Source organism: Hevea brasiliensis, chromosome 2, assembly GCF_030052815.1.
Source record: "Hevea brasiliensis isolate MT/VB/25A 57/8 chromosome 2, ASM3005281v1, whole genome shotgun sequence".
Lineage (NCBI taxonomy): Eukaryota > Viridiplantae > Streptophyta > Magnoliopsida > Malpighiales > Euphorbiaceae > Hevea > Hevea brasiliensis.
In genome coordinates, this window is record NC_079494.1 from 104,730,594 (window position 1) to 104,743,769 (window position 13,176).

The window sequence follows — 13,176 nt, forward strand, 5'->3', positions numbered from 1 at the left end:
TAATATCTTGAATGAAAAGCGGGATTTGTTGCAGTAGTACTGCTTAAAATTAGACCTTTTTGGTGTCGGGACTCTAATAAGGCTGTAGGTGAGTTATATATTCATGTCAATGTGACATTTGAGAGGAAGACCTTGAAAGCAACTCTTGAAAAAGACTTATATTCCAACGTGTATCTCAAGTATTCTTATTGGAATGTGTCATCTGGCTACTTCCAATTCTGCTCAAATGGCAAACACTAATTTTTTTTTTTTTTAATTGTAAAGGAGATCCCCCATTAACTTCAATGGTGGAGGTATTCCATACCCAAACCCTAGTCTAGAATTCATTATTATTATTATTATTATCTTTTTTGAAAAGTAATCTTCTCTATTAAATCCTGCTTATAATCTATATCTAGTGGGTAACCCTCTAACCAATCAATTCACTTAAGTCTCCATCATAAGTCACAATTCTTTTGCTGTGTGTGACATCAAACAATAATAATTGATGCAAAATCAATTCTTAATTAATATTGGTTGCTAAGTTTGCTAACTATGCTTGTATCGAGGAAAATGGGGTTTGATTGGTACCCTTTTGCAGCTGGACACTTAAACTAATTAAAGTGATTCATATTATCTAAATTTGATATACTAATTAAAATGTTTAGGCTACTGTAGAACTTGCTGATAGATTTTTTTTTTAAATTTTATTTATTTTTTTTCTTAGGTAAAATTTTAATATATTCACTCTCATAATATTTAGTATAAATAATTTAGTGCCTATTTGACTTTCAGACAGGAAAGGCAAAATTACTTTTAAAAAAAAAAATATCGAGCTGTTGAAAAAATAATTAAAATTTTTTTTTATTATTTTAATATTTTAATAATTAAAATTTATTAAATTTAATTTTAATTTATTTTTTAATATTCTACTACTAATATAATTTTAAAAAGTATTTTCCTCATCCACAATTTTAACAGCCAAAACATATCATTGTTCACTTGGCTCTGCTTGGGTACTCTTATTGTCTTTTAGTGTCACACTTGTCAATGTTACAAATTCATTATTTTCCTTAGTTTAAAACTCACCCTGAATCTTTTGTTTCAGGGTAACACAACAGGATCAATCCTCCATATATCTCTTGCATATTCATGAACCGTTCGGTCACTGCTGAACTTGTATGACCCAGCTGTATTCAAGATCGACATTTCTGTCCATCTCTGTCAAATAAAACCATTATGCTACGTCATTATCAGGAAAACACTGGAAGACCACTGGATATAGTTAAAAAGTGATCTAACAATAGTTTCAGCCTGCTTGTTATGGAAACGTAAATAAAACTACTCACCTTCTGGTCACGATAGGCCTCATCAACTTTCTCTTGGCATTCCAAGTAACTGGGGAAGTCTTTGCCTACAAGGAAATAATCGGCCCTGCCATAGCCTTCATTGCCTTCCAAAGATCCCATGAGTTCTTCATAGTCATAGGGGCAAAAAACACCACATCTAACAAATGCCTTCACTTCTTCAAATCGCGGGTCAGGCACAAACTGCACATAACAATAAGAGATCACTTGTACATTCAATAATGAAAATTATTGTTGTCTAGGTACAATAAATTCATACATTTTTTTTTCTATTTATAGTTAAATATGAGAGAATTACATAAAATGGTAAATTTTGATAATGGTATCAAAGATCGTAAGAAAGGGGAGAGGGAAAAATTAAGTTTGCAGCTTTGGAGTGTCAGCTTGATTACCTTACCCTCTGCTCTTTCCTTCCTTAGCCCAGCAATTTCATCAGCTCGAGCACCAAAGAGGAAGAAGTTATCTTCTCCAACCTTTTGCCTTATTTCAACATTTGCACCATCTAAGTTTCCAATAAGGACACAGCCATTCATGGCAAACTTCATATGACTGGTTCCACTGGCCTCCATTCCAGCAGTACTAAGCAAATTTTAAACAAGAAATATATATCTTCATCTTCTGATTTATATACAAACTGAGAAAACCAAGTAGTGCTGCTGTTTATCCAATACCTAATATGCTGGGAAAGGTCACTCCCTGGAATTAGTACTTCTGCAACACTCACATTGTAATCAGGAACAAACACAACCTAAAGCAAGAGATCAATTTCCATGTCATCTAATATATGTGTGTGTGTGTGTGTGCATAGAAAACATATATTAATATAGTTATACCTTCAAAAGATCACCTATTTCTTGACCATGGTTAACAGTAGCCCCCACATCTGTGATAAATTTCACAATTCTCTTGGCTTGCACTTATGTAGCAAATGCTTTGCCACCAAATATACACACCCGAGGAACATAACGTGCTTGTCTTTCCTCAGGACTCATTTCTTTCGTCTTCTTATAGCGATAAACGATTCCCAGGAGGTTCAACAGCTGCCTCTTGTCTTCATGGATGCGCTTTACCTGAAAATTAGATTGGCTATTTTTCTCAGATCGTTTGCATTTGAAAAGAATATCAAGAAACCTGAAAATGATATGCTATTCACTCATTTTCTGGTTTACTTCTAGATCCCCAAGATCATCTAAGACAGAATGGCTCTGTCGATCTCATAATTTCTCAGAAGTTAACCTGAATGTAGTGTGCACAAAAAGACCTAAACCAATTCCCTAATCAGTTGCAAAAGAAACAGATTAAAGAGATTGGCAAGATTTATTAACCTGTGCATCAAACATTGCATCTGGATTGACAGTGTACCCAGTTTTTTCTTTAAGAAAGGTTGCAACCTTCATCTTGTTTCTTCTTTTTGCTTCCCTCCATTCAGATTGGAGATTCTCAATATCTGCAAGCTGTTGAAAACCCATATTTTGTCATTTAGAAATCCTCTCCCGGGAATCTCAGTTGAGTACAAGCCATGGAAATATATCTAACCTATGAAGTAACAATTCATCAACAATTTACTTTTCTAAGTTTGTTCAGATTCTCAGCGCTTAGAACCCAATCTTCAGTTCCAGTCCACTTGGTTATGATTTTACTGAGATCAGGATTGCAAAAGCGAATCCATCTTCTTGGTGTTACCCCATTTGTTTTATTTTGAAATTTCTCAGGCCACAACCGCCAAAAAGCTATGGATGTTGAAATTCCTTGAAACAAAATTTCATTACCATGAAAGCACTAAACTATGCCACATACTGCCTTTAAAAAGAACTGCAATGAAATATTATCAGAAGATGAAAAGATGAGAACAAGAGTGGAACTATATCAGTTACCTTATCGAATTCATTAAATATTTCATTTCATTACCATGAAAACACTAAACTATGCCAAGCTGCTTTAAAAAGAACTGAAATGAAATATTATCAGAAGATGGAAAGATAAGAACAAGAATGGAACTATATTAGTTACCTTATAGAATTCATTAAATACTTCATTTTTCACTATTTCACTGTGAATCTCAGCAACCCCATTCACTGCATAACCTCCAACAATGCATAGATGAGCCATTCGGACAATCTTCGGCAATGCTGGATCTGCCTCAAATTTTACATCATTTTCCTCCTCTTCTTCCTCTTCTTTGGTCGGTTCTTCTTCTTTAGTAGATTCAGTTTCTTCATCTGGACCTTCAACTTCATCAACATCCTCAGTGGCATCAACAGAAGAACTGTCTCCTGATTTAACTAGCAGTTGTACAACCGTGTCAGGCAACTAAACATTATCATGATTCCTCATTTCCTTCAGCTTTTGATGCAACAAGTCAAGATCCTCTGTACCATACTCCTCAATTATGGTATGAATCAGCTGGTTAAGACATGCAAGAAATGATATTGATTAGCAATTGGAGTATAAATAGTTAAAAAATGAGATCATGTAAACAAGTTTCAGGATAGGCACTACAGATTCAGTTTTTTATTTGAGTCTGAAAATATCACCCAGTGGTCTCCAACCTTACCTCCTTATCAATCATCTTTATGATCTCTACATGTCGAGGAAGCAATTCCTGGAGTAGGTCTAAACTCCATTTCTCCAGAGCCTCAGGTAGAACTGTGTGGTTTGTATAAGCAACAGTTCTAGCATAAAATTACAGAAGCATACATTTTAAGGAATATCAATTCCTGCAACTAAAAACTTACTCAAAATCTGTAGGTAACAGTAACAAACATTGGTCAATATTTATACACTGAAATACCTTCTAGTAATATTCCAAGCTTCCTTCCAAGTGTTGAACTACTTCAACAAGTGTAAGCGTAAGATATTCAGCATCTGATGTTCATACAGCAGTATCGACAACCCCTTCTCGGGCTCCATAGCAAGTGGTAAATCAATCATTTATCCTTTAAATTACTAGAAAAAAATAATTAAGGTTTTTATTAGGACAAATAAATTTTAGAGTTTGATTTTCTCTAAAAAAGAGGGAATTCAAAATATAATTCTCATTTTTTGTTTAGTTGTTTATAATGTTTAAATTCTATTAGAATTTTTTCTTTTTCTTTTTAATTTTTTTATTATTATTTTAATTTTCTATTATTATTCTTCACGTCCAGGATTGTATATCCTGAATCATTAGATAAAAATCCAAAGATGAAGAGAGAAACAAAGAATATCACTACTGTATAAACAAAGAGTTTGAGAGTAAGCATTATAAAATCTCCAAGATCTCACATCCATCAATATTCTGATCAGCTCTGGGACGCAAAGAGTTGGGTGAGTATCATTCATCAGAACTGCAACCTTATCAGGAAAAATTTCCCATTTCACTGATTCTCCTGATCTTCTTTCGAAGTGAGCAATTATATCTTTGAGAGATGCAGAGCATAGCGTATATTGTTGCTTCAACCGAAGAGTCTTACCCTCTATTGATTCATCCCCAGGGCATAATATATAGCAAATCTAATTACAATAAAAACATCAGAGAAAACACCCTTTGACAGAAATGTCGACTGAAAAGGAAGAGAAATTCGTGGAAACTAAATGATTTAATTATTGCGAATTCCCAAACCTTCTCTGCATTCTTTGTAGCTGCATATGCTTTAGCATGATCCCCAGCATTAAAAGCACGTAAATCAAATTCTTCTGGAGCAACTTTAGTGGACCATAACCGGAGGTTTATTGTGGTCTTAGTTTTATATCCTGGAATTGGCACATCATAGGCGACAGCTGTTATGTTTTCCCCTCCAATCCATTGTTTACTTCCATCTGGCTTCAAAATGACTTTGCCATAGAATTTCACAAGATAGGAAATATCATTTCCTACAATTTCCCAGGGATTACCCATCTGCCAGGAAATGCTTAATCAATCAACCTGATAAGGGCACTTGAAGATTCATTACAAGCTGGCAAAGCTTCTATTGAAGTAATACAATGTAAGGAGGATTAATTCAACAGGAATGAAACACAATTATGTTGTACCTCAAGCCAACTTTCTGCAACTTCCTCCTGACCATCTTTTTTAATAAGTTGTTTGAACAAACCGCATTTGTACCTAAGTCCATATCCCCATGCAGGGTAATTTAGCGTTGCTAGGGAATCAAGAAAGCAGGAAGCAAGCCGCCCTAGGCCTCCATTACCAAGTGCAGCATCAGGCTCTTGCCAATTTTTATCTGACAGATTTTAAACTAGTACAAAATAACGTCTACAAATTCAATGGAATGTGATCAGCGATAGTAATTGAATAAGAGAATAATAAAACAATCTGACCTGTATAGCTACATCTTCTAAATTGTGACCCAGCTTTCTCAAATCCTCCGCATAAGCCCCTGTGAGTTCCAAGTTACCAATCGCATACAGAAGGGCTCTACCCTGTAAAATTATCAAAGAACATTAAAGTAAAACAAGAATTTATTTTCTGTGATTGGTTGTATGCACCAAAAATCCATAATTAACCTGTAGAAACTCCATAGACAGATAATTAGCCTGCTTTACATTCATCTTCTCATAGTACTCAAATGTAGCATTCCAATTTATGATAAGCAAATCGCGAACACTCTCTGCAGTAGCCATATATGCCTTGGGGAGCTCAAAGTGTTCTGGAGAGAAAGATGGTGTGAATTCTGCATGGTACTTGATGCTTGACGCTATAGCCCCTGAATCTGGAGCAAATGTATCCAAGGAATCTGCAAGCAGAATAACCCTGCTGTGTTTAGTGAATAAGAAGTCTAAAATGGTAATTAGGAACAGGAACACATTCAACATTGGAGCTTCGCATCAATGAAGAAAAATGCAAGCAAATAGAACCTCCTTGAGTGACAGGGTCTTGCACTTCCTGCCTTTGATCGCTGGCAATGTTCTTGATAGATAAATTTCTTCTTCTTGAATGATTCAAGTATGAAGAAAAGCTTGTAATGGCTGGCTCTGTAGTTGAAATATGTAAATCTTGAAGGGAATTTGGACTTTGCTTGAGCTGCAGGGAATGGTAAAGTGGCCATTGTTTCTTGTATCTGTGAGTTGGAAGTACGGGGAGATATGATGAGGAGAAGAAACTTAAAAATGATTGAAGGAAAGAGTGTTTCTCTAGTCTTCTTATCTTGTTTCCTGCTGCACAGCTTTGTTCATGTTGAAAACGAGCGGAATATCGATTTGTCTTTTTCCTACCTCCATCTGCCTATTCCCAACTATGATCACATATTCCCAAATATGATTCCAGATTTACATTCAACTATTTTTAATAAATAATGACTCGGAAATGATAGTTATTAAATTGGAATATAACTAATCAGTTGTATCAATTTATGGTTGAATCAGATAAGAAAGTGGCATGATAAATTCAATAGTTGAATTAGGAAATCAATATAATTCGACAGATTCAATTAGTCAATAAAAGCAATTTTTTTAATGTTGACAAGAAGAGTTAAACTCAAATTCTTATAAAAAAATTTTAAAATTAAAATTAATTGAATTAATTTGATAATTATATATTTTTTTATTTATGTATATTATTTTATAATAATGTAAAAAATTTTATAAATTAATTTATTTTTTTAATATATACTTAATATTTTATAATTATTAAAAAGATAATTATATATTTATCTACATTGATAACATTTTACTTTTCTTAAAAAATACATCAGTTCATAAAAAATTATTGACCCAATTCTATAACTTTGGTAAAAATTATATTATTTAATAATTTTATATAAAATTTAAAAATACTATTAAAACTTATATAAATATAACTTAATAAATATTAAAATATAATTTTAAATAATTAAAATTTAATGAATTTTATTTAATTATTTACACGAACGGGCATTATTTTTAATCAATTTTATATATTTAATTAATTTTTTAATAATTCATTAATTGAATTACAATCTTTACCGGGTCAATTTCAGGGACAAATTAATACGCTAACTCCAGCACTACTTTGAGCGTTTAAAATTAATTTTTAAATAATTATTCACAGAAAATAAATAAATTAAAAAAATGGTTTACTGATAGGGAATATTCGTCTTTATGAAAATTGCCCATGAAAATTTTGGGCCATTGGTACTTGGGCTCTCTCCCAAGACAGAAGAACAACTCCAACGGTCTAAAACTTTCAGCCAATTAAAAGGGGCTCTCTTCTTTTCCGCGGCTCCTACCATCCGTTTGTTTTGTTTTTAAACCCTCTGTCTCTAATCTGTTTCCTCTCCCATTTCTACTCTTACACAAACCTCTATTACTTCCTCTTCTCTTTTGCGTACCAAACTTCCAACTTTTCTATTTCGAGATTCCCAACACTTCTAAAGGAACCTCAGGTTTGTTGATTTCTTTCACTTTCTCATGTGAACTTGCTATCAATTGTCTTGTGCATTATTATTTCTGCTTATGCAATGAATCCGGGTGATATTTTCCCTTCTTTTCTTTCTTTTTAATCTTCTTTAGCCTTTGATCCATCGATATTGACTGAATTTGGACCCTTGAAACAACAATTTCTATTCTTTTATTGGAAATTTTGTATTGGATTGCATTTAAATTTTTGTCAAGACCATAGATAATCATAAAGAGTATAAATGGGAATTTCAGTGAGTATTTCTTCCATTTATTTTGTTGGTATGGGGTTCGTTCTAGATCTGTAAGATGCTTTTATTTCAAATGTGATCTATTGTTAATTGCTTAAGGCTTTCGTGTCTTTAAAAGAGTCTGATTCTTTCTTTTTTCGATGCTATTGTTTTCTGTTCATGTAGATAAAATTTATAGCCTCCATTAATTGTTGGTTTGTTTGAATTTTCTCTAATACTGCTGAAATTTTTAACATCATGGAAGCCATTATTTGTTCACTAATTAACACCTTTATAGGAACCATAATCACAGTTTCTCAAGAATCCTATCATTTCTCCTCCTTGTTTTTTGGTTTTTCAGCCTCACGTATACATTTGATGTGTACAATCTTTCCTTAAAGACAAAATGTTTGGATTTATGAAATCACCTGCAAATAAAGCAACTAAAGAAGATCTTCCACCCCTCTCTACAGCTAATCCTTTTGATTCAGATGATGATGAATCCAATGCCAAACAAGCAGGTCAGCGTGCAAAACGAGCTGCTTCTGAACCTGTTTTCAATAATCCAAATATCCCTTCTGATGATTATGGGAGAAAGGGAGCTTACCCTTCAGGTGCAGACAGATACAAGAATGACTTCCGTGACTCAGGAGGACTAGAGAACCAAAGTGTTCAAGAGCTGGAGAATTATGCCAAGTACAAGGCCGAGGAGACAACAGAGAGTGTTAATAATTGCCTTAGAATTGCAGAAGACATCAGACAAGATGCTACAAGAACTCTTGATATGTTGCATGCTCAGGGTGAGCAAATGACGAGGACCCACCAGATGGCTGTGGATATTGATAAGGATCTGAGTAAGGTAATATCAATGTATAATTGTGAATTCATTTTATATTTTCCTGTTCATCAGGAAAGTTTTAGTATTGATAAATGTCTTGGAAAAGGATGGTGAAACAATAATATAAGGCTCCACAGGCATTCTGTTTTTGTTGTTTCCTTTCCTGGATTTCTTTCAACGCCCCTTTACTAGTTATAGGGATTATTCCTAATGACCTACTACTGCTAATGTTAGGGTGAAAAGCTGTTAAATAATCTTGGGGGCATCTTCTCGAAGCCTTGGAGACCTAAGAAGACTAGGCAAATAACAGGGCCTTTGATCACTGCAGGTTTTTACTATTGGATAGTTTAACTTTTTAAGAAATTTACTTTCCTTGACCATATAATCATGCTTTTCTTTGCTGTACTTTTTGGCCACAGATAATCCATCCAAAACAAGTGAGAACCACAAAGAACAAAGAGAAAAGCTGGGTTTAGGAGGTAAACCTAGAGGACATTCAGCTCCTGCAACTCCTCCTTCTGAACCAACAAATGCCATGCAGAAAGTTGAGGTTTGTGCCTCTTACTTGTGATCAGGAATGCATAATTTTATTGAGTTGTATTATTGAATTTATATATTTGTGGCTTTACCAATGCCAGCTGGAGAAGGCAAAGCAAGATGATGCACTTTCAGATTTGAGTAATATCCTGGGTGATTTGAAGGGCATGGCTTTTGAAATGGGAAGTGAAATTGACAGGTAAGCTGTGATGTTTTCATTGAGTTTAGCAATGATACAATTTTCGCATTATTTTTGTAAATTATTATATTTTAAGCTTCTAAACAGAAGTATTAAAAGTGATTCTTTGATTGCATTATATTTTCCAAATACCTATGGAAACAATCCTGTGCTTAAGTGGCAGGGGACCTTTAAGTGCTGTGATCATCGTAAACATAGTAAATGCAGGCAAAATAAAGCCCTTGATCATCTTAGTGATGATGTTGATGAGCTCAACTCTCGAGTGAAAGGAGCCAATCAGCGTGCCCGCAAGTTACTTGGGAACTGACACTGAGCAGCCACCAGACTACCAAACTTAATTTCTGCTTATTGTTTATTGGTTGTAATGTCCTTTTAACCTCCTGCTGTTGAATTCATTTGTTCATGCCTGAAACCATTAATTGGTATTCATGCATGCTACTGAATATTTTTTTTCTTGCAAGATATTATCATGCATCTTCTTCTACTTTTCTGTTTAGTTTCTTCTATTGACAGTATGATTTCTGTATGGTGACCGTCACTGTACCAGCTTAAGAATTACTCGATGTCCAATTACAATGAAAATCCTTTAAAATGATTTCAATTTGATGGCTTTAGACAATGTAAAAGGAACCGAGATTTCCAGTAGACTTTCTACTGGCTGGTTTCGCATAGCCAGGAGATTTGGAAGATAATGCTGCAACCAGGTGACAATGGATGGACTGTGCTTACCAGAACGCAGAAACAATAGGAATATGCAATCCCATTGCCCAGATGCAAAATAATTTCTCCAACTGACGTATGCTCGAATACAACTTGATATAAACCTTTTTAATTAATAAATCATAATTACTTTGAATCAAAGTTTAACATTTAAATCTTTCTTATATGCTGTGTCTCAGAAATTTCACTTACCTTAGTTCTTTGTTCCCTCAAGAGTTTGGCAACTTTGGTTGGAATATGCAATCCCCTTGCCCAGATGCAAAATAATTTCTCCAACTGACGTATGCCCGAATACAACTTGATATAAACCTTTTTAATTAATAAATCATAATTACTTTGAATCAAAGTTTAACATTTAAATTTTTCTTATATGCTGCGTCTCAGAAATTTCACTTACCTTAGTTCTTTGTTCCCTCAAGAGTTTGGCAACTTTGGTTGGAATATGCAATCCCCTTGCCCAGATGCAAAATAATTTCTCCAACTGACGTATGCTCGAATACAACTTGATATAAACCTTTTTAATTAATAAATCATAATTACTTTGAATCAAAGTTTAACATTTAAATCTTTCTTATATGCTGTGTCTCAGAAATTTCACTTACCTTAGTTCTTTGTTCCCTCAAGAGTTTGGCAACTTTGGTTGGAATATGCAATCCCCTTGCCCAGATGCAAAATAATTTCTCCAACTGACGTATGCTCGAATACAACTTGATATAAACCTTTTTAATTAATAAATCATAATTACTTTGAATCAAAGTTTAACATTTAAATCTTTCTTATATGCTGTGTCTCAGAAATTTCACTTACCTTAGTTCTTTGTTCCCTCAAGAGTTTGGCAATTTTGGTTGGAGATCATACTCGTTCTGGCAACTGTCTCAATTTTGGATTTCAACCTCTTGAGAGAACATAGAACTTAGAACTAAGGCAAGTGAAATTTCTCAGACACAGCAAGGCAAGACGATCTCATACAAGAAAGATCTCAATATTCTGAATGTATCTGCTTACATTCATAGGAAGGATTCTGCTAAGAAGGAGCTTAATTATATATAATTGTTTACAGCATAATTATTAAGCAACAAAAAAAATTTCTCTTGTTTTCTACAAGTAATACAAAGCTTTTTACAGACGGATATGACACGAGTATAATGAGACATAATACTTTCAGCTTCCTAGCTCGACCCAGACAGCAGGAGATCTTCATGTATAATAACAAAACGTTGATACACATCGCAAACAGGTATGAAGATACGCGGAAGCATACTCTGTTTCATGCTTAATTATTTAAGAGAATGTTTCATGCTCCTCACTCTTCACGGGAATCCAGCTGCCTTTTGAGGCAATTTTCTTCCTAGCATGTGATAAACCAAAGAATATAGCCCATAAAAGCCCCAAGCACCAGGATACTCTCAACTTTGACATGCTTTGAGAATTTCGAGTCCACCACCACCGCCACAGCCCTGGCTCCAGTAACCATGCTAACACCATTACTACCACTGTGAAATTAGCCTAATGCCTAAATCTCCACCATATCATGCACCTCTCCATCATGGTTCCCGACATAAGAAAGTGTCAGCATCTTCTTTGTGGCAACCAATCTAGTGTACCTCCGGCGGTTCAAGGACCGTTCAGGTTGCGGAAAGGCACATCCAGATGGTTAGGTTTGGGTTCCCAGATGGGCTGCCTGTCTTGTCCTGCCAGCCCAATCACAACATGGACAGGATATCCTTTTCAAGTAATTCCACATGTGAAGTTATTCACGGGAAAAAAGCCTCTCGTTCAGGATGGAGTTAGAAAATTTTCATTGGGTTAAAAGTGTACATTTAATTAACTGAATCAAATATCCGGTTTATAATTTAATTTTTAAATGTAAAAAAACTAATTTGATTTTAAAAAATGTTTGATTTAATTTTTAAATACAGTAAATAACAGATAAATTAACTTATTTAATAAACCTTTTAAAACTGCCGCTTATAACTTACGATTTACATTAATTCTATTTTTAAAATTATTTTTCAAAAAGTTAATTTGGTTTTATTTTTTATTTAAAATATATTATCCTTTAAAATTTACTAATTTCAAAGTTTTGTTTTTTAAATTAATTTTTATATAAAAATTATTTAAAATTATAAAAGTAATAAAAAAATACAAAATATTATAAATTATAATTAAATTAATTATAATGTTGATTCTAATATGATAAAAAAATGTTTATATTATATAAAAATAACTATGTTTTTGAAAAATTATATTTATAATTTTTATATATGTTATATAATAAATTAATAATTATTTATCTATTTTAATAATAAAATAAATAATATAATATATTCTATTATTAATTATTTTACATTTAACAATAACAACTAAATATAATTTTATTAAAAAATTAAAATATATAACTACAATTGTTTATTTGTAAAAATTAAAAAAAAAGTGATACAATGAATTATAAATATATTTTTTACAATTAATCCTTTAAATAAGTAGCTATTATTGCCTTTATGGACCGGTAATCAGTGATACAGTGTCTATATCATCATGCAGAGACATTAGAATATTAGCTAATTATTAGGTACAGCAGGAGCACTAAAAAATAGTGCTCATTCTTTTACAGAAAGTGGGTCATTCCTATTATACAGAGAGTGGATCACATATGATTGTGAGAGAAGGTATATGTACATCGGGTGCACATAATAATTCATCTAGAATATTCAAACATGCATTAATGATTTTCGTCCACTTTCAAAATTATCAAAGTTTCAAAAAATAAATAACTACTATATATATATATATATATATATATATATATATATATATATATATATATATATATCAAGGTAATCAACTCTAAATTTCACAAAAATTCACCTCTCATCTTGAGAATTTTAATTTAATTTAATTTTTTCAATTACATAAAAAAATGATGCAAATCCAATTTAATTAAACTTATAA

The 13,176-nt window shown here is 32.9% G+C and overlaps 1 protein-coding gene and 1 pseudogene across 2 annotated transcripts; one reads left to right on the plus strand and one right to left on the minus strand.

The window, feature by feature from the left end:
• Positions 1 to 985: 985 nt before the first annotated feature.
• Positions 986 to 6,431, minus strand: LOC131169168 (alpha-1,4 glucan phosphorylase L-2 isozyme, chloroplastic/amyloplastic-like; annotated as a pseudogene).
• Positions 6,432 to 7,525: 1,094 nt separating this feature from the next.
• On the plus strand, positions 7,526 to 9,873 carry LOC110666985 (putative SNAP25 homologous protein SNAP30). Of its 2 annotated transcripts, none has more exons than XM_058130075.1 (6): positions 7,526 to 7,687; positions 8,292 to 8,789; positions 9,003 to 9,096; positions 9,188 to 9,318; positions 9,407 to 9,504; positions 9,668 to 9,873. In XM_058130075.1, exons 2-6 carry the CDS (start codon positions 8,337 to 8,339, stop codon positions 9,768 to 9,770), a joined length of 879 nt encoding a protein of 292 aa, XP_057986058.1. In that variant the 5' UTR covers positions 7,526 to 7,687; positions 8,292 to 8,336; the 3' UTR covers positions 9,771 to 9,873. The 2 variants fall into 2 exon arrangements, with proteins under 2 accessions (XP_057986058.1, XP_021683362.2); XM_021827670.2 differs by having other exon boundaries at positions 9,712 to 9,873.
• Positions 9,874 to 13,176: the final 3,303 nt, after the last annotated feature.

What these genes read in the sequence shown, in the direction of transcription:
- LOC110666985 (XM_058130075.1), top strand. Translation starts at nt 8,337, where the DNA reads ATGTTTGGATTTATGAAATCACCTGCAAATAAAGCAACTAAAGAAGAT. An exon ending in AGGGCCTTTGATCACTGCAG is followed by an intron (nt 9,097 to 9,187) that starts GTTTTTACTATT and finishes TTTTGGCCACAG; the next exon opens with ATAATCCATCCAAAACAAGT. An exon ending in ATGCCATGCAGAAAGTTGAG is followed by an intron (nt 9,319 to 9,406) that starts GTTTGTGCCTCT and finishes TACCAATGCCAG; the next exon opens with CTGGAGAAGGCAAAGCAAGA.